Genomic DNA, 21259 nt, shown 5'->3' on the forward strand with positions numbered 1-21259 from the left:
AAAGCACATGGTGTTATACTACAGCTGCAGCATGCAGAGACCGGTCGCTGTTAATCCTTTGTTCATGGAGTATTCATCAATTACTCCCCATGCTTTATCAGATTTCTTTATCGTCAAACGCAGTCGTAGTGAGGAGGCTAAACCATATATCTCCAGTCACAGAAATATAATCCTGTCTCCACCGAATGGCAACCCAGAGGTGCTGTATTGTATCCAGAGCACTTTTGAAGTCAGTGAACCCCTGCACGCTCTCGCACTGATGGGTGGTAAAGTTGAACAGCTGTCTCCGTCACTGGTGCTACTAATTTCCCTCTCAGATTAGGGATGGGAAGGAGGAGGTGTAATTGCTCACCCCTGAGTCAGAGCCTCCAATCTCTGCATGTCAGGGGGGGGGACAAGAGGGGGGTTCTGTTTCAGTTACTGCATTTAACATTCTTTCCACAGGTCCCTGCTCTTTTATGACTTTACACATAGAAGATAATAAAACATGGGCGGCATTAAATGAGACTTTTATTATGATCATTAAACTAAATATTTCAGGGCAAACGTATTGAACAATAGTGAAGCTCGCACAATGAAGATTACCCCAAACACACCCCTCCCCCCAACCTGTTTAGTCAAATTGTTCCCTCAGACAAAAGACTCAGAGGAGGAGCATACTTTCTTTCGGTTTGCTTGCACTGATTCCCTTTCATAGATTTTACACTTCAGAACCACGCTTGAATTTTGCCGTGGCTGAAGTAACGACTGCAAATCTTGGCCATTTTGGTTTGAACGAAGACCTGAAGGATTGAACTCTTGTAAATGAGCAAAAGCTACCTTGAGACAGGCGCACAGGCTTGGTGACCGGTAGTCCGTCCATGCTACACTGGTTTCCGCAGGGGTGCAGTGTGATGACGCCAGCCCTGTTCTCGATGAAGCAGTGCTGAGCTGCGATCCCTGGGCCCTGGATGCTGATGTCCATGGCTCCGTGACCCAGAGTGGTCTTGCCTAAAACAAACAACCCCCACAGGATGTTGATTTCAAAGATTATTTGCTCTCAGACAACATGTAGTGAGGATTTCAGGTTGAAAGTACTACTCAGGCGAAGTTTGGAAAGCAGCCAATGAAAAACCCAGTCTATTTTACTTTTATGCACACTAATGTTCAAAAAGTTAGTGGTCTGCAAAGTCGAACTTTTCTGTTCTTTAATAATTTTAAAATATAATTTGACAAAACTGGATTTTCAGTATCATTCCTCCAGTCTTCAGTGTCACATGATCGATTAGAAATCATTCTAATATGCTGATTTTCTGCTCAAGAAACATTTCTTATCATTTTGTGGAAGTCATTCTAATTTCTTTCCCCAGGATTCTTTAATAAATACAAAAAATTCCAAAGTACAGCTTTTATTTGAAATAGAAAAGTTGGTAACACTTTCTATAAAGTCCATGCTTATAATGAATTATAGCCTCATTTATACTTATTTATGAGCATTACTATTCTATAAATATATTTACAAAGACTCATTAAGACATACTGCAGTATAAGAACAGTTATATTATTTTTTATAAATACTTACTAAGTCATGCATTTGATTTTTCAATGCACATGCTCATAATCCATTATACACTGATTTATAAGTATCAATTAGTCAGTTTTATGGTTCCATGAATTATCATTTTGGTTTGTTAAAATCTATATCTCCTCAGCCATATGCATGGTATTTATTTTTGCTTATTTTTTGCAGTGTTTTACTAATATGTAACATTTAAAATTTTCATTATCACAGGAATTATTGTTCATTAGTTACATTTACAAATAAACAACTTAACATGTATAATTAGCACATCTTTATGATTTCTTAACATTTGCTTTAGGAAAATTACATCCTATGTTTAAATTAAAGCCATCAATGATGCATTTATTGAGGTTAGTATCTGTATTATCCCTCAAAATAAGGATTTATAAGAACTCAACACTGCTATTAATAACAATATATTCAGTTATTTGACAGAAATATGAATTAATAAAAAGTCATTGTAACTATAATATAATAACATTATAGCAATGCAGGCTGCATCTTTATGAATACATTCATGGAACCAAACGACTGACTAATTAATAATTGGAATATAGCATGTGTATTGAAAAAGCAAATGCATGAAAATAATATAAATATAACTATAACTGTTCTTATAATGCAGTATAGGTCTCAATGAGTTTTTATACTGTAATACTTATAAATAAGTATAAATTGGGCTATAATTGGCTTCATAGAAAGTTTTACTGAAATCTTTTGGAACATTATAAATGTCTTTACGGTCACTTTTGATCAATTTAATGTATCCTTGCTGAATAAAAGCATTATAATCAGCATAAGCATCAGATATTCAATGAAAATGCTCTACACAAAAGTCACAGTCTTTCAAATGTAATAATAATCAAACCATTGCATCAAAATTGTGTCATTTTACAGAAATATTGACTATGGCATCTTGTCTATTATAACAATCTTAATAGAGATTTTTAAAATTATAACTTTAATTTTGTGGACTATTACTAAGGAGATAAAACTGTCAGCGAAGAGCTTGATATAAATAAAAAACGCATGTGAATTATATACAAAATTATAATAAATGTATACACTGCTGGACGTTGTAAGTGGATAACTTCATTAAACTAAAGAGTGAGAAAAATGTTAAGAGACGGGAGCAAAAGTGCAAATAGTTGAAGAATCGCTCATCGATGTTAATTATAGATTATTTCAAACATAAACAGTATGTGTCATTTATCATCTTCCAGCAGAGTGAGATGCCTATATAATGTTAAATGAAGCTGAAGCTAAATCTCTGATGTTGGCCTGTTCTTTGTCAGTGAGAAGAACCACATTCCTGCCCCCGTCCACCCTTGTCTGTTATCAGGCACGAGATAAAAGCCTGTGACCTGAGAGGACCTCAGAATCACACAAGCTATGTATCAGTTTATAATACAAATACAGTGCACAGTGACTAATATAAATTAAATAAGCTCTCCTGTGCCCTTTTCATTGCCTTCATGATACTCCATGCGTCTCTGAGGAATTCAGGCAGATGGACACTGATAAAGGAGACACTGGTATGAATGGCCTGTCAGTATCAGAGAAAGTAAGTAGGTGGAGATGATGGTGGGAGGGGAGCGAAGGAGAGGGTTTCTCTAATTAAGAGAGGGTGTTTTTAAAGACCCCATGCTGCTTAAGGCTCCGGGTTGGGTTATTAGCTTTTCAATCACAACACAGAGGTGGTGCAAGGGATTTGACCATCTGTGTATTCTACTAAAGGTTAGTATTTCTTCCCACACAATTGCATTAGTGGATCGTATTTTGAGAACTCTCAACCCCCCACCCCCCCCCCCCTTTTTTTGGAGAAAAGATTGAAAACATTTTGAAAAAGTCCGTCCACTGAAGTACTGTATCCTATGATAAAATAACAATAGCATTAACAAATGGTGACACTTTAGTTTAGGGTCCAATTCTCAGTAACTGCTTATTAGCATGTCTACACGCAAAGAAAAGGGGTGTCCAAATTGTACCTTTAGGGGTACAACAGCTTGTCACTGGGGCAGTACCCTTAAAAGGACATCTTTGTACCTTTTTTTTTACCACAAAAAGTTTCCTAGTAGTACCTTAAGGTACGTATTTGTACTCTAAAGCCCCATTTCCACCAAAATTAACCAGAACAATTTGTCCCAGGAACTTTTAAAACCACCTTACTAACTATTAATAAGCAGTAATCAGGAGTTATTTGGGGAAAAAGTCATTGTTAATAGTGATAATTGGATCCTATACTAAAGTGTGAGCATATAAATATAACTATATAATAATAACCTTACCTTCGGACAGGGGTAAGAAGGTGATGGCTGTACTGAGACGGCCACTTCCTAGACTGACCAAATGGGGGCGCTCTGCTTGGACCCTCAGTGTTTTCCCAGTCTCGATCAAATCCAGTGGAGTGCTCTAAAAAAAAGCATTGTATAATAAAAAATGTCATGGTTTTCTCATCCTCGTGTTTCTAAATCCATACGACTTTGGCTGCATCCAAAATAGCTTTCTGCCAGAGTAGGTGCTCCATTAGATGAAGAACAGCTTATTTTTAATGTAAGAGCGGGTGCAGCCATTTGTAACTTCAATGCGCAAGGATTCGGTGTCCGTTTACTGCACTCTAGCTATTTACCTATTGAATTGGCATTGGTATTGGCAGTGACCAATGGCATTTGAGTTGCTTCCCCACCATTCACAATTCCTCTCCTGTGACCTCATGGGATAGTAAAAATATCCATCAGATGCACAATTTCAGCGGAAGTAGTAGGTCATCTAGGAACTTTTCACCTGCTGTTTTTTGAACACTATGTATTCTGATTTACTACTTTTTTCGCATACTTTTTTTTTCGTATAGTGTATAAACAAGCAAGCATATTCAGATGCAGCATTTTTTCTTGCATGCAACACAAAAGGAGTTATTTAGCAGAATGCCCAAGCTGCTCTTTTACATACAATGAAAGTGAAGTGTGACCACTGCTTTTGAGCTAAAGATTTTTAATGGCATGATTTTCAGTGAATAACAACTTAAATTTTAGTCAGTTCCTGACACTACCATATAGGGTTCAGAGAACTCAAATTGTATGGACCACTTTTGCGATACTTTTTGGAGTCTTTTTGAAACATTATTTTCTCTGGTCCCCATCCACTTTCATTGTATGGAAGAGAGCAGCATGGACAATCTTCAAAACATCTGCTTTTATGATACAGAGAAGAAAGTAAATTAGGTTTGGAATGAAATGAGTCAATCATGACAGAAGCATTTTTTTTAATTAACTTTGCCTTTAAACCAGTGCTTTATTTATTTATATATATATATATATATATATATATATATATATATATATATATATATATATATATATATATATATATATATTATATCTCACATATAATATATCATACACTGTAAAAAAATATCGTGATTTTAATGGCAAAAGACTGTAAAAATGCTACGGTGAAAAACAGTTAATTGGTTAACAGAAAGTTTACATACTATATACGGTGAATAACTGTAATAGATCTAACCTTACATTTCATTTAATTTTACAGTAAAATGCTGTTTTTTGAAAGTGAAAAAGTCATTGTGTAATTTACAGTGAAAAAACGTAAATTGACATTCCCAGAATTCCCTGTGTGACACTTCACATTTGATGTATTTTAATTTCTTAGTTTTTTCTTATCAGTTATGAACATAAGGGTTTTATGTTTATTGCATTTTTAAAATGTTGTGTGTTACCATGATGGTGTTTAATGTATGAATGACACTGTGCACCTTCTATATATTAGTATTGTCCTCCTAAAAGCTGCTTGTGATGAGCTTTGATTCATCATGTGACTCTCATCACCACTGTGATTGGTGGTTGTCAGTAAAGGTACATAACAGATATTAGTATTTCAATAGGTTGGGAATTTAACATTATTTCAGTTAATGAAATACGTTTTTTTACCGTAAATATTTTATAGTGTACACGTAATAATTACAATATAAACCTTTCAATTATATGGCGTTGAACTGTAAAATAAATGGTTTATAACCATAATGATTACATTATAAACCTTTAGATTATATGGTGCTGTCCCATAAAACCAAAAACGTTACTGCCGTATTTTTTACTGTAAAGTTCTGGAAACCACAGCAGCCGTTTTTACAGTGTATTATATTATATTATATTAATTATATTATATTCATACTGCTTTCGAGAGAAATTTATTTACTGAGGCACGGATGGATTTTTTTAAAGGTGACATATCATGAAATAGGTTTTTGATATGTGTAGATATATGATATGATATGTGATATTATATGACAGATTTTTTAGACAAGTCATGTATAGTGCATGATAAAACTATTTGCATTTGTGTGAAAAACAGTTTTTTTTCTAATGAAGCTAAACACTAAAATATTGTATTGGGTAGAAATAATGAAAATATATATATATTTTAAAATCCTTATCCTAGTAAATCACAGCAAGAAAAGTCATGAGGCCTTTAAATGTTGTTATCAACAATGGAGTCAAAATTGCTGCTTTTAATGTTTGTGTCTGATCTGAAAGGGGAAAAGCCATTGTTTTACACTGCTGCTAGAAATACATTACTACAGTACAGTTAGTGACAATTTGATATTTCACAACAATAAGAAGTTCTGAAGTAGTGATTCAGCTACGCTCTAGGCAGGCGGTTAAGTGCTCATCTTACTGTTCTCTTCAACCCTACAGTGAGAGAAGAGCCTTCAGTTACATCTTGAGAGTAGACCTCCGTGGAAACTTAAAGGCTCAGCAAGGGGGAGAGGTTGTCATGGCAACAGTGCGAACCGGTAATGACTGGGAATGGAAGACTGTACCCTGTAATTCTGCTATCGTGCAATGACTTCATTTTTCAACTGAAAATTAGCAGAATCCATCAGCTTGCTTTGATAGTAAATTCTGTACAAGGCACAATTGGGATGATATGTAAATATGCACTGGATTTCATTTTGCACAGATTTATGCAAAATAGCCATATTATTTTTAACCGTACAGCAGCCTTCCAGATAATTGCTGTGCGCCCACCTTCCCAAACATCCACATATCACCTCAGGGCTGCGGTATATACGCTTGACTCTAGGATAAACCCGACTGCTTAAACAAGATTAGCAGGAGGTAATTAGTGTAATCGGTTAAGGCAGAGTTTACAGGATGTGAGTGAGAGATGATCATTGTGCTTCATAAGTAAGACCCATCAACACATCTGCCATGGATTATCTACAAGGAGTAATACGTGGCAGCCATGTTGAAGCAGAAGGTGATGAAGGCAATGATGCTCCCAAGGGGCTGTTTCACACTTTGCCTGTCACCTCGTATCATGAACACTCAATCCTTTCTGCCAGACAAAAGCTGTGCTGAACAAAGGTGGCGCCATTAGAACTGGATTTACCTTCTTGTCATTTAAACTGTAAAATAAAAACATTAATTGTGACAAAAAAGTAGCTTTATACCTCTTTGAGCTGAAGTTTTGCTTATTTACAAAAAAATAGAAAAAAAAATAGAAAAAAATAGGTAACGCTTTCTATGAAGCCCATGCTTATAATAAATTATAGCCCCATTTATACTTATAAAATACTATTCTATAAATATATTTATTCAGACTCATTTTGACCTGCATTATAAGAACAGTTATAGTTACATTTACATATATAATTCTTTATAATGACTTACAAGTCATGCATTTGCTTTTTCAATGCACATGCTCATCACCCATTATACACTGATTTATGAGGATTAATTAGTCAGTCGCATGGTAATCCATTACAGTTACTGAGAAAAAATGTAATTCAATTACAGTTAACATACAAAAATGTTAACAATTACAAAGGGGGTTACATCTTTTGTTTCATTGCCCGTTTTTGATGTGCACAATGCCTCCTGCTATTTAAAGGCCGTTTAGTAAAGCAATGCCATTCTGATGCTTTTGATTGGTTCTCTTGTTTGAATTTGCGGCGTCTGCCAATTACATCAATACACATTGCCGCTGAAAGCTTTAGGCTACAACCGGTCTGAGAGTCGCCACCATGGCGAGTGATAAAAATGTGTTCCTGTGCTGGAAATGTAACAATCATTTCATCCAGAAATCTGCATTTAAACTCAGAATGATCTCTGAGTAAAACAAAGTTGCTAAAGTCTGATTTTGTGGTGGCTGTGCTCTAAAATAAATTATTTATTGAATTATAAACTTAATTCAAGTGATGCAGGATTTGAAAGTCTGACAGTAATCAGTGTTGAGCACTACTGTAAGGTTAACCCTGGCTGGTTTAAATGTTTGAGAATGATTAACAGTTGAAAACATTTGTTAGAAATTTAGAAAACTCATCAAAAAGTAATCAAATGTAATCAGATACATTTTAAATAGGGTAACTTGTAATCTGTATTACATTTCCAAAGTATCCTTCCTAACACTGATCAACACCGACCACATACACTCAAATAATTTTTTTCAGGATTCTTTGATGAACAGCATTTATTTTAGATATAAATCTTTTGTAACATTATAAATGTCCTTACTATCACTTTTGCTCAATTTCTTGCATAATAAACGTAGGCCTTTTATTTTCTTAAAAAACAAACTATACATATTAATAATAGTTATACAAATAATTAGGGAAGCACCGATATTAAAATTTTGGCTGATTCCACCGATAATTCTTTATATTTGAAAGCCAATAACCGATAGCCTGGATGCCAGCCGAACTTAGCCCCGCCCACAACATTTGAGGTTGGGAAATTCGCTCTGGACTGGATCCGTTGTGGAGCAACTATTCTCGAACAAGAGCTGTTCGGACCAATCAAATTGTCAGGGCGGGCTTTATACGATGATGGACAAATGATAAACAGTAACGTAATCATGCACGTCCCCAAAGAGCGCTTGGGTTGAATTCGTTCTAATCTTAAATGGAGAACTTGTTCGTATATCCATTCACCTTCACTATTTCTCTCAGAAAGGATGATCGTGTTGGTAAGTACTCCATGTCTCCTTAAATTCTTTTTACAACACCGGCAAAGATCGTTTACACTCATCTTCTTCTTCTACTTCTTCCAGCGTGCGTGCAGTTGAGTTCTGTTGACAACTATGCGTCGCTCCGTTGCTCTGATTGGTTGTAGGTCTATCCAATTGAGTGCAGAGGCATTTGATGATGACATCAGGCTAAATAACCGATATATTGGATGATAAATCTAAATCCAATTTTTTATACAGTTTTTGAGAAGCCTAGTTAAGAAAAAAATGTATAGTCTATATGACAGACTTAACTGTATTTTCCTTTTTTGAAGTGATTTAAATCTAACAGTGCAGAACATCTGAAGGAAATTATCCATTATTTATCGGCTTTAATATATCGGCCTAATTTTCATTAACATTAAAAATGAACATTTATTGATGGTGGCCCATATATCGTGCATCCCTAATAATAATAACAACTTAATAATAACCTAATGATAATAACGTGCATACCTAATAATAATAATAAATTACTTATCAAATAAGAGGATGAATGTATTAGTTGTCACACATAGTAAGTAAAGTTGGACCTCACCTGGAGCAGCTGATGAGACTGATGTCCACTGCTAAGATTTTGGTTCAAACTATCCATGACCAGCGTGTCACTTACTCGCTCGGGGACATGAGAATCCTGCAAGAGACAAAAAGAGTGTTGAAGCGACCTTACAAATCTTAATCAGTTTACAACCCCCACCAGTATATCTCTTCTTATTCTTACAGCAACTAGGACATTCTGCTTTAAAGCTGCAGTCCGTAAGTTTTGCCTCTTTGTCGCCATCTCTGTTTGAAACCGGCAATTGCAGTTATTTGCGGAATCATCATCTTCACGTTGGTTGTGCATCGGCTTGAGGCGGTTTGGATACTGTACTTCAAAATAACAGATTCTACGTCTTGGAAGTAATACCAAAAGAATTTTCATCAGAAAATGTCATCTGAACAAACATTTCTGCCACTATTGTTCAGACCAACTGAGAAAAAAGGTATTACAATAAATTGCGCTACCAATGGTGATTACATCTAACGATCGCTTAGCTCATATCACATCAAACCATGCAAATTAGTATTATTTTTAAACTTTATTCTCAAATTGTTAAAGGAACATGCCACTATTTTTGAAAATAGGCTCATTTGACCAACTCCCCTAGAGTTAAACAGTTGAGTTTTACCATTTTCAAATCCATTCAGCCCATCTCCGGGTCTGGCGGTAGCACTTTTATGCTAAGCTATGCTAAAAGTGCTACCGCCAGACCCAGAGATCGGCTGAATGGATTTGAAAATGGTAAAACTCAACTGTTTAACTCTAGGGGAGTTGGTCAAATGAGCCTATTTTCAAAAATAGTGGCGTGTTCCTTTAATGCTAACAACAAAAGCATTGCATGACCAGTGTTGGGGAAAGTTACTTTGAAAAGTAATGCATTACAATATTGCGTTACTCCCTTAAAAAGTAACTAATTGAGTTGCTTAGTTACTTTTTAAGAAAAGTAATGCGTTACGTTACTTTTGCGTTACTTTTTCTCACCTGGGCTGGGCTTGTTTTTGTTTTGTTTTTTATAACAAAAAAGTTATATTTTTGTGCAACGGTAAAGACCTCTTCATACCAAAATTGAAATAATAAAATTGGTAAGAATGCAAATTCACGCATGAACAGTAGAGGGCGCAGCTCTGCTCTGCTGTACTTCCATTCTGGATAATGGTAGAATAGGATGCAGGAGAAAAAAGTTTTACCAATAAAAACAAAAAATTAAGTAAATTTCATCATCAAAGGTCAGCAGCAAGACATTGGTAAATTAAATATAAAGGTAGATTATGCATAAAAATAGTTGTTTTATTTAACATTTAATTATTGGAAGTTTGCATAGTACTGATTTTATTCATTTTGAGGAGTACAGAATCTTTATTGTGCAAGTTAAATAAATGCTCACATTTAGTCTGGAACTACAATAACCATCATGTTTACACACAACGCCTCTGCACTTATTTTTCTCAACATGGGGGCAGGAGAGCTGTCAGTCAAATTAATGTGAAAAAGTAACTTGCGTTACTTTTTTAAAAAAGTAACTCAGATATTTTGTTGTAAATTTGAAAAGTAATGTTACTTTACTAGTTACTTGGAAAAAGTAATATTATTACGTAACTCAAGTTACTTGTAATGAGTTACCTCCAACACTGTGCATGACTATGTGTATTTAGTGTGTATTCGCGTTACCTGTAGTTGTCAATTTCTATAGAGTCTAATCGTTTGCTTTTGACTACGGGTGACTCTCCAGTTGTTACTGATGTTTGTCGCTTGGAACTTTCTGGATCACAATCCGCCATCAAAATGATACGTTTAATTATTGCAGCTGCTGTGAGAAAAGACTATAAATGATCCGCCACCTGCAGCATCCTCACATGCGATACTACTACTAGCCGGACTTCTTCTTTATGTATACAGATGTGTCGTAAATGGTGCCATGCTCGAATTCCCAGCTGAAATCCACCAGTACCCTACCACTCAATCGTTATCTTATCGTTGAACAATGGCTAGTTATGTACTTGCTAAAAAAAGATTTTAGATATTTTTTAACCAAAAAAACCCCAGACTGCTGCTTTATACTTTGTTTGTGTAACATGAAAGAAGAGAATACGAGTTTGGGCTGACTTGAGGTTGAGTTAATGATGACAGAATCTTAATTTTGTAGGTGAACATTCCCTTTTTGGAGCCACCATACATACTTTCACATATATATTCTCTTTAACTGGTGTCTTGTCTGTAGTAGATGACAACTGAGCCAGTCAAGTATCTACAGTACACAAACAATAGTGCGAGTGGGAGACATGCAGCCTCTGGCATTCCCCGTCTGCATCCTCAGCTGACTCACTGCCCTGATGAATAGAGTCTGCACTCACACAAATGGCATTTGCAAACAGATAACGCTGATTTACCCTGTCGGGCCAACGCACACTGACTCTGACCGGCCGTAAGCTGCCTTTTCCTCTGAGACCTGACACATACACGCACACAGACCTTCCTGCCCTGGCATTCCAGTGCTCTTACTCACTGTGCTGTCTTTGACTTCAACCAGAGCAGAACGTATCACTCCAACGGCTAAATTTATACATTTACCTGTTGGCTAGTCACACGCATTGTAGCTTTTGCAGCCTCGAATCTAGAAACAGGCTTGTGGTGAAATGAATTCAGTGAAATCCAAAACCCATAACTGCATAATCTGAGGCAATTACTGTAATTACTCTGTGAGATTCGATGATAGCACCTTTGTTATGAGACACAAAAACACTTTTTTTTGAAGGTCGGAGAATTTAAATAGCTTGGCGCTGAATCAAATGTCACACAAATCTAACCGTTTAATACTTGAAACCACTGGACCTGAACAAAAAGTCTCTTGTATAATTCAAAAACTGGAATTACAAGCCCATTCAATTTTGATGAGGTTTTCAATATTTAACAACCGAGAATGTATCCCTCAAGAATTCAAAAATAAGATAAGTAGTATGCTGTTTAAAAGGTGAAATACAAACTCAATTATACAAATTTACCTTCTGCCAGGCGTCCAACAAGCACAACGCCTCCATTTTTGCGCATTAAATCGAGCTTTTACAGCATCAAAGTCCTCAGAAAATGTAACTGGGCTCTCTAGTCCCTCTCTACATCTTCATTTAGAGGATACCTGCTCTTATCCAAAACAGCACGGGCCTGCCTACACATGCAGCTTTGAGCTAAATCCCACATTCCTGCCTTTTGGCTACAGCCCTGATAACAGATGTTACTGTGTTGGTCAATAAAAGGATGGAGCTTCATAAAAGAGAAAAGAAAGACGGCGGATTACAGAGAAAGGTGAACAAGAGAGGAAGTCTAACAAGTTAAGCAAACTCAAGAGAGTAATAATTGAAGTATATGTAGGTCATCAATATACAAAGACTATGAGGCAGACAGACAGAAGATCTGACAGATTGAGATTGGGTTTGATCGTACTCCAAAACTCTGTTATTGCCACATGCCTCTTAGCTCATCAAAGCCAATCTGCACAATACAAAAAGGCAATGAGTCACATTTCCCTGCTACTAGTGTCTTTATACAGAGTTTGATTCTATTCCAGATTGCACACGCTCACATATTATTAGACACAACTATAATGTGAAGGACAGCTCATTTTCCCAATAGAAGCATAAAGGCTGGTATTGTCTCTCTAAATGGGAAAGCCCTCTCTGTGGATGCTGCACACTGCCTGAAGAGCGCAATGAAAAAAAAGATGTTGCTCACATTTAACTAAGCAAAGAAACAAATATGTTAGGATCCACACTTTAACTAGGCTAATTGATATATGTGTATGTTATACATAGAAAAATCATGTTGTTTCTTTTAATTTGTCTAGTGATTTTAATAAATAAAAGTTTGACTATATTAAGTGATTTTTTCAGTTTAACGCAATTAAAGCAGTATCCGTTTTTTCTGTCATCCTTGGGCTAAAGTTACATTATATGACCACGCTCTTATTCATGCAAATGCTTTTCAAAACATTCAAGCATGACACGACAAATGAGAACTGTCTGTGAATGTCCTGTCTGTGACACACACAAGACGCACAGAAAGACGTGCACCAGCCTGAAACAAACAATGAACACACAGGATTATGCCAAAATGTCTGTTTTATTGAGCATTCTCATAAGAGCAGTCTTAAATAACGTCTTAATGAGTTATGAGAAAATTAGATGCAAGTCAGATCCATGTCATGTTCGGCAGCGGCAGATCTTAAAGTGACAGCAGCCTAATAAACCAGTCACTGTGATGTCTGTCATTGAAGTTAATCAAAGAACAACGGTAACAGAAAAAACTTTAATAAAGATTAATTCATATTTCATTTATAATTTATGCAGTTAAGACTACAAAGTGTTTGATAACTTTATTCAATTTCTGTATATTGATTATATATGAAGGCCACAGGAAAATTGGATTTATTATGTAGTTTATTTAAAGATTGTTCACTTAAATTAAAAGTTATTTTTTTAAAGCCTAATAAATGTTGAAATTAATAACTTTCAATTATACTGTAATGTTGAATGTCTATCAATAATGTAAAAAATTAAAAAAAATTCATAGAGACATCAGTAGCAGTATATTAGTATCACACTGTTAAAAAAAATCAGGTCTCCAATTGAACATTTTCTAGTGACTGATCACATCTAAATTTTTTAGTTGGCCAAATTGAATTTCTGTGAATTAAATTGCATCAATTCACAGAAATTCAATTTGGTCAACTGAAAAATTTAGATGTGATCGGTCACAAGAAAATTTTCAATTGGAGACCTGAATTTTTTTTACAGTGCAGTGATTCTGTCCGTCATTCATAAAAAGATGCCATTACAACAAATATTTACAATATAATGTCTCTAAGTTGTTTCTACATTAATTTGGAGAGTAACTGTGAATTTATTACATTATAAAAAATAAAAAAAACTATTTAGTTGATGTTTTTAATCGTGATTAACTACAGAATTTTTTTTTTGATTAATTCGTTTTTTTAATCGATTGACAACACTAATTATATTATTATATTATATTATATTAAACACAGCTCTGTGGGAATATTTGATTCTGACTGGTCAATCGCGCCAACCAACGGTATGTTATTCCCCGATAACAACCAGTAAAAACTGATAACACATGCTTATCCGGGTAACTGAAGTCAGCGCTGTGCTTGCTAAGAATGTTTTTTCATAGTGGAAGTTTTGCGTTTGGTGAGCTAATAAAATATTAAAACTCAAATCTATATATTGTGTACAATTATTTAATTATGTCATCCTGTATCGTGGACACTCTCTCTTGTTTAATACAAACGCAGCTGCTGCCATTTTGCAACGATTGTTCTGTACACTAATGGATAAGATAACAAACAGGTAAGATTTTAAAACTCTTTAAAAATCAATATCTCTTATCCCTATAATCATTTGTGCCGAAATGCTGTGTAATAAGTGGTATGACTGTACCGTATCCCTTAAATGTCTGTCTAGTTTGAACTTGCAGCTTGCTAGCAACAGCTTTCTTCACGGAAGCTTTGAGTTTAAATACCCAGTCAAATATTTCAAGTCAAGTCAATATTTCATGTCTAATTACTTATGTGGCAAGTATCTGTGTAATAAGCGGGATAATGTAAAAAAACATGATTCTTTACATATTATATTATGTTTATATATATTACACTATAATGGGGACACTAAATATTCATATACTAGATTACTGATCAGCTCATTTCAATTATCATAAAGTCATAATTAAGAGATAAAATGTTAAAAATAGGATTGTAAATGTCCTCATTATTAGATAAAAAGTAAAAAAATATTATTTTAAAAGTCCAGAAAAGAAAGTTTTTGGAATTTAGTTTTTTCTCATGTCATTACATTGTTTAGAGCATAAGAAACAAATGAAAAAAAAATTTTTATTGAAAAATTATATTTTATTCATATGTTATGATATGTCCTCTGTAGTTGACACCAGGACTATAAAATAAAATGACATGAAATTGCATGTATAGACAAAAACAATGTGATTTATTTTTAATTCAGGATTTTTTTTAAACAAACTTTGTTTAAAGATGATTCTGAACTATGTTATGAAAGATATAACGGAATGCATTGATGTACAATTTTACTTTATGCAATATGTGGGTAAAATGGCCATACTTGGATTTTCCCATTCATTACAATGTATCTATACGTTGCATCTAATTTGCATATTAATGTATTCTCGGTGCAACATGTAATGAAAAAAGAAGTGTAATAATGGGAGTAATAATTGGCAACATTTTCATAATAATATCTAACATTTCATAGGAATATTGATACGTAATTTCTTTCCCTATTCACTTATGTCTCCAAAATGTCTGATGAACATGATTTAAGTCCTGTCGTCCACTACAGTGGACATTTATGAAATCAATGCCCTGTTTTGTAACAGAAAGTCATATTTTGATTAGAAACCCCATAACATTTTCCTGAGATGATGATTTATAACAAAATAATTAAAAAAATATGCTGAACATTAATGTCAGCCGTTTTTAAAGACCAAGAAGTTGTTGTTGTCCTGGTGAAACCTCCAAACATTTGGTGTCACTGCAAAGCCCCGAATGTGCTCTTTACAGGACATCCAGACTGTGACATGAATGATGTCAGAGAAATTCCCTAAAATATAACGTCCACTACAGTGGACAAAAGTCTATTCGTGGGTCCCAGGAGGATAATAGTGAGATAAAAAGTCAATTATAAGATACAATGTTGAAAATATGATTTTAAAAGTCCTCATTATTTTATAAAAAGTCAAAAATGTGACATGCCAAGTCATTGTGAGATGAGCATTATTAGATAAAAATGATGTCAAAATGATGACTTAAAAATCTAAATTAATAAACTTCCTTTAGCTTTTCATCTAATCAAATCAACTTAATTAATGTGGTTCAGATAACATACTATTTTGAGTTTCTATTTATTAAACCAATCTCCTTCATTGTATTAACTCAAAACTCAAGTTTTTTACAGTGCAGTGGCACTATTCTTTCAAACTTTTTCAATGCCTGAGGGTTGGCTTGCTTTCATAATCCTCAAGTATCAAGTTGAGAGAGATGTTGTTTTGAAAGGTGGCTGACACAACATTCAGCTCTTCACAATGACAGCACTGTGGGCTGGAAGGCGGCCACGGATCAATGGCAGATGCATCTCTGGATGGAAAGACATGATGGTGCGATTTGGAATGTAGATGTTCCACCACATGTGATCTACTCTCTCATACATATTGCTGCGGTTCTTTTAAAGGATTTCCGTGGAAGATAACATTCTGTCTGCTAAGGAAATGCTGAAGGAGAAGAAATTTGTAATTGTAAGAGAACGAGGAAATGTGGTAAAGACGCTTGCAGCGAGTCCTGGCTGTTGTAGGGTAATAACAGCTTTCTAGTTCCTGCCTTGAGGCGATGTGGATTATTCATCGGTGGAATTTCAGTTGAGCTTAAAAGTACAGGGACAAAGAGAGAGAAAGGGGGACATGATGAGCTTTTTCACTAGCTGGTTATCCTCTGTGAGCTGCATGCTCAGAGACCTCCACCTGGTGGCAAGCACTGAGCTGTATATGTGCTCTCACTGGGTCTGTTCTGACATAGGGTCATGAACAGAAGGAAAAAAGGCTGTACGCATAAAATTATCTCAGCTAAATATGAAGAAATAGCAGTCATTTGCTCCACACAGCTGATAGCAACGTGCCAGTTTCGTATATCATACTGTGGAACAATAAACAAATGTCTTCTTTTCAGCTGTTTGCACCGCGATCACAATGCCTAAGGCCTCTGGTTTCATATCCAAAGATGCCCAACATCAGAGGACGTTACTGAAGAAAACATCACACATGTTTAAGATCTGTCCCTGAAGGAGGCTGCATGTGCTGCAGCATACAGACGCATATCTAGACAGGAAATTGAGGGGCATATGAGAAATCCTGCCATTTCTGCGAGTGTATGATTATGGCCACAGACAAACACGGTGATGGATGCGGCTGACTAAATAGCTTCTTCCATTTTTAGACCTCGCCACAAAAATGTTGCAAAGTAGAGGAATGTGAAAATGAACCGGACTCTGGAACGTGACTTAAAATAGCATTGTGTGGGCAGAAATTCTCCCACCCAATGTAATTAAGACTCAAATTATGTAACATTTCTAGAGGGATAAACACGACAATTGAATTTGAAAAAAAAGGCAAACTTGATGAACATTGCTTTTTACAGATCAAATATTTTCCCTTGTCCATGGACCTCATCTTAAATTGTTAATCAGAACTTTGTTTTTAGCATTATAGCTAATCTTGCTAATACACTATAGGATGTGTCTTAGGGTAGGTTTACACAACAACAATATACTAAAAACAGACGAATCTGACAAATCTGCGAAAATGACTAAAAAGGTTGTATAATGCATGCCAGTAGTTGGAGATGCCGCTTTGTAAAGAAAACCCTGTGAACACGTAAAACGCCTGTGTGAACATGTAATATGCATGTGCATAGCGTCACTGTTTTCACAGATTCACGTTTTTGTTGTTTACAAGGAGACGGTAACGGTATCATTTTGAAAACCTTGCACTTTGAACCCCGTTTTCAAAAGCTTGCGTTTTCAGGCCCCCAAAACACTGTTGTCATGTAAATGAAAGGCCAAAACCCCCCAAAAAGTCTTCCGTTTTTAGTTGAAAGTGGTATCATGTAAACGGCCCCTTAATCAGCTCCCTAGTTCAGCAGGCATGACACTATTAGGGAGTTGGCCATTTTAAGGCCTGTAAAATCCTTACAGTGAATGAATACATTCGCTCCCTAAAAAGTCCCACAATCCACCCTAAAAACCAGAGAGTATTGATGCTCACTATGTTCCCTTAACTGAAATTCTAAAGCATGAAACATAAATTGCACAAACCAACTCAATTGGTAGTCTAGCTAACATTTATAATACATTTACAGCTGAAATGTTGCCGAGATATGTATAAACCAAAGTATTTATCAATGTAACCCTCATACTTCCCTTGGGTCATTTTGACCCAAAACACATTTTTAAAAATTGAGTTTTTATCAGAGTAGTCCAAGTCCCAAGGACTTTGTCGCACTTGAACCACGAATACACGCAAAAAAAAATACTGGATTTGATGAGATTTGTGCTTGAAATAAAAAAAAAGTAACAAATCCTTCCCTCATGGGTCAATTTGACCCCCATAGGAATGAATGGAATGTGAGGAATGCTTCAGTACACATTGAAAAACCTAAAAAGGCTCAAAATGCAAACTAAAAATGCTAAAACTTTACCAAAAAATGATTTTACAATGTCTACATGTGTATCTGAATGCATACTGAAGAGATCTGACTTTAGGACCCAGTGAAACAGCTCGTTTGCTCCATATAGAGCAAGCCAGCCGCACTCGTGTTAAAAACTGAAGCCGACACGTCTCGTTCTCGATCGCCCACAGGCAGTTGGTCCCAGTATAGGTCATAACCCCCACCCCTCCGTGTATTCTAATGGATGCGAGACAAACTAAACAATCAAATTTCACCATATAATGTTTTCCCAAAGTTGGTTTCTGTCATTTAAGGCAGTTTTTATCACGCTGATTTCATTTTAAGTGTTTGTTTTTTTAAATAAGTTTGGTTTTAGTTAGTTATTTGATGATATAAAAATGGGGGTCTCAGCGGTCATGATTGATGGCTTCTCTGATTGAAGTTGCTTTAATTTCTACATTTCCATAACGGTTTATTTCACACCAACATAATGAGTTATGCACTAAACTGTACTAACAGATACTGCGAGAGTGTGGGCGGGCTTTTGATATCGCGGCTCTACTTCCTGCTCACTACTGCGCAGACTCGGCCCTAAATCTGCGCAAGATGTCAGCGCCATATTCGGACCTCCGGCGGCTTCACTTTTCTTCAGTGGAAGAGAATGAAGTTGCATCGTCCAAATTTTTTTACGGTCTATGATATAGAGCTATAATGTGGCCAGAGTTATGAAATATCATGTTATGTTATATTTTTTTCCACAAGAGTTTGGCAAAGACACCCAACACAATGTCAAATATTTTGAGCTGAATTAAAAGGGTTATGCATTAAATTGAGTTATTTTGAATTTGAGTTGAAAATGTGAAGAATGTGCTTAAATTATTATTCATTATTAAAATCTAGTAAATAAAATAATATATATATATTATATATATAATAAACTTTCTAGACAAAATAAAAATAAGTATCATTTTAGGGCTTCATGTCATTTTGACCTGCAAGGGAAGGATTTATATTAAGTGCAAGGAAGGGATGAGGTTTTTTTTTTTATTATTATAAAAAAAGGTAATGTGAGAAAGATATCAGCTGTTGTTGATAAATGCCAGTAGTGACGCTGTACAAAAAAGAGGTTGTAATGATGCCGAAAACAGTCATCAGTGTCCCAATGTGTAGAGATCCACTGAGTGCCTGAATTTGTGTACAAGATATACAATTCGCAACCTAGGTAGCTAGAGAGCTGATTGAGACGCACCCTAATCTTTTAGCACTGTGGGATGCTTTAAAGTGCTGCGTAAAATCTGTGGTATGCTGGTTTCTCCATCACTCATTGTGTTGAGAAAGGCAGAGGCTTGGTTACAAGCTAATAACCGGCAGACCACCTGCACAGTGAAGACACATGGGCAAAGGTCACCAAACACCATCAAAGGCCTTTGTGTGCATGCTCATGTCAGCGTCAGTGAAATATATAACCCTGAGATAAGAATCCAAAGGCGAAAAAGAGCTGTATTGTTGACAACCAGCCAGAGGAGGTGGGGTTACACAGGCCTACACTGGAGAAAAATCCAGCTTAAGATGATGCTTCTGTTTTGGAACACCTACTTCCTAACAGGTTTAAGATAGTCATTTGCTAGTTGTTAACGGGCTGACCATTGACTATGTTCCAAATATACAGCTTAACCAGTTATCATGTTCCAAAACATTGGATTCCCAGCAGAGTAACTGACACATATACATGACTTTACAGCTAGCACCTCTAATTGTATCAACATCAATGATAATTCAGTCATCAACAATATAAGTGGGCACTGGGGAGATCACACTAGAAGACATCCTCTAAACAGTAGAGAGGAAACATGACAAACAAACAGGATGGCAGGAGAGGAGGACCACTGCTGTTTGTTGAGTCTAAATGTAGACTTCCTATCAGAGAGAGTTTCCTGTGGGATGAGGCAGTCAGAGAATGGCACACCACTCTCCTTTTCTCCTCACAGATGCAGAGACCAAATGTCAAACAATTTCAAAAATCTTCAAAAGGAACCTATTTAATAATCTTTTTTTTTTTTTTTTTTTTTTGCTTGTCAATCCATAAACCAAACGGAATCGCAAAAATATTCCAAACAGTTCCAAACAGGTCTTCTCAAAAAGTAATTTGACTATTTTTTAAAAGTCATTACAGAATTTCCCCTCATATCAGCAAAGAAACTCATAACTCTACAATACAAAAATAACAATAATGTCAAAGAATTTTCTACAAGGTTTCACTATTGCAAAAGTGAAAGCTACATTACAAAATTTGAGGTATATGAGATACAATGCCCCAGTTTTAGGATATGACCCCAGACCTATGATAAATTGTTGTACTTGCACTTGGATAAAGTCAAAATTACGAGAAATAGTCTCAGTTGTAGGCAATAAAGTCAAATGCAAAATTGAAAGCCATGTTATTCTATATAAAGTCATATTTTATATTATATTAGGTTCCACTTTATTTTAAGGTTTCTTTGTTACACTGTAATTATACATCTAAGTAGTGAGTAATATTAAGTAACTACATGTTACTTTAGGGTTAGGGTTTAGTTTGGATCACTTCAGGGTTAGTTGCATGTAATTATGCATAATTTATAGTTATTACTATAGTAACTACATGTAACATATGTAACAATGACATTGTAAAATAACGTTTTACCTTTTATATTATATTAATTATATTATATTTATTATATTATATTATATTATATTATATTATATTATATTATATTATATTATATTATATTATATTTATTATATTATATTATATTATATTATATTATATTATATTATATTATATTATATTATATTATATTATATTATATTATATTATATTATATTATATTCAGGGCTGTCA

General features: G+C 35.2%; 1 protein-coding gene across 19 annotated transcripts in view; it reads right to left on the bottom strand.

The window, feature by feature from the left end:
* Positions 1–21259, bottom strand: part of phldb1b (pleckstrin homology-like domain, family B, member 1b) — a 118699-nt gene that overhangs the window by 88376 nt on the left and 9064 nt on the right. For 18 of the 19 annotated variants that reach the window (XM_079823920.1, XM_079823919.1, XM_079823918.1 and 15 more), the window contains exons 2-4: positions 9123–9218; positions 3850–3973; positions 820–990 (exon numbers count right to left, since the gene is read on the bottom strand). In XM_079823920.1, the coding sequence (XP_079680046.1) occupies positions 820–990; positions 3850–3973; positions 9123–9179 (352 nt within the window). In that variant the 5' untranslated portion in view covers positions 9180–9218. Of the gene's footprint in view, positions 267–819; positions 991–3849; positions 3974–9122; positions 9219–21259 lie in introns of those variants that run through there. The other variant, XM_079823912.1, reaches the window with a different exon arrangement.

Source organism: Gobio gobio (assembly GCF_949357685.1).
Source record: "Gobio gobio genome assembly, chromosome: 8".
NCBI classification, from domain to species: domain Eukaryota; kingdom Metazoa; phylum Chordata; class Actinopteri; order Cypriniformes; family Gobionidae; genus Gobio; species Gobio gobio.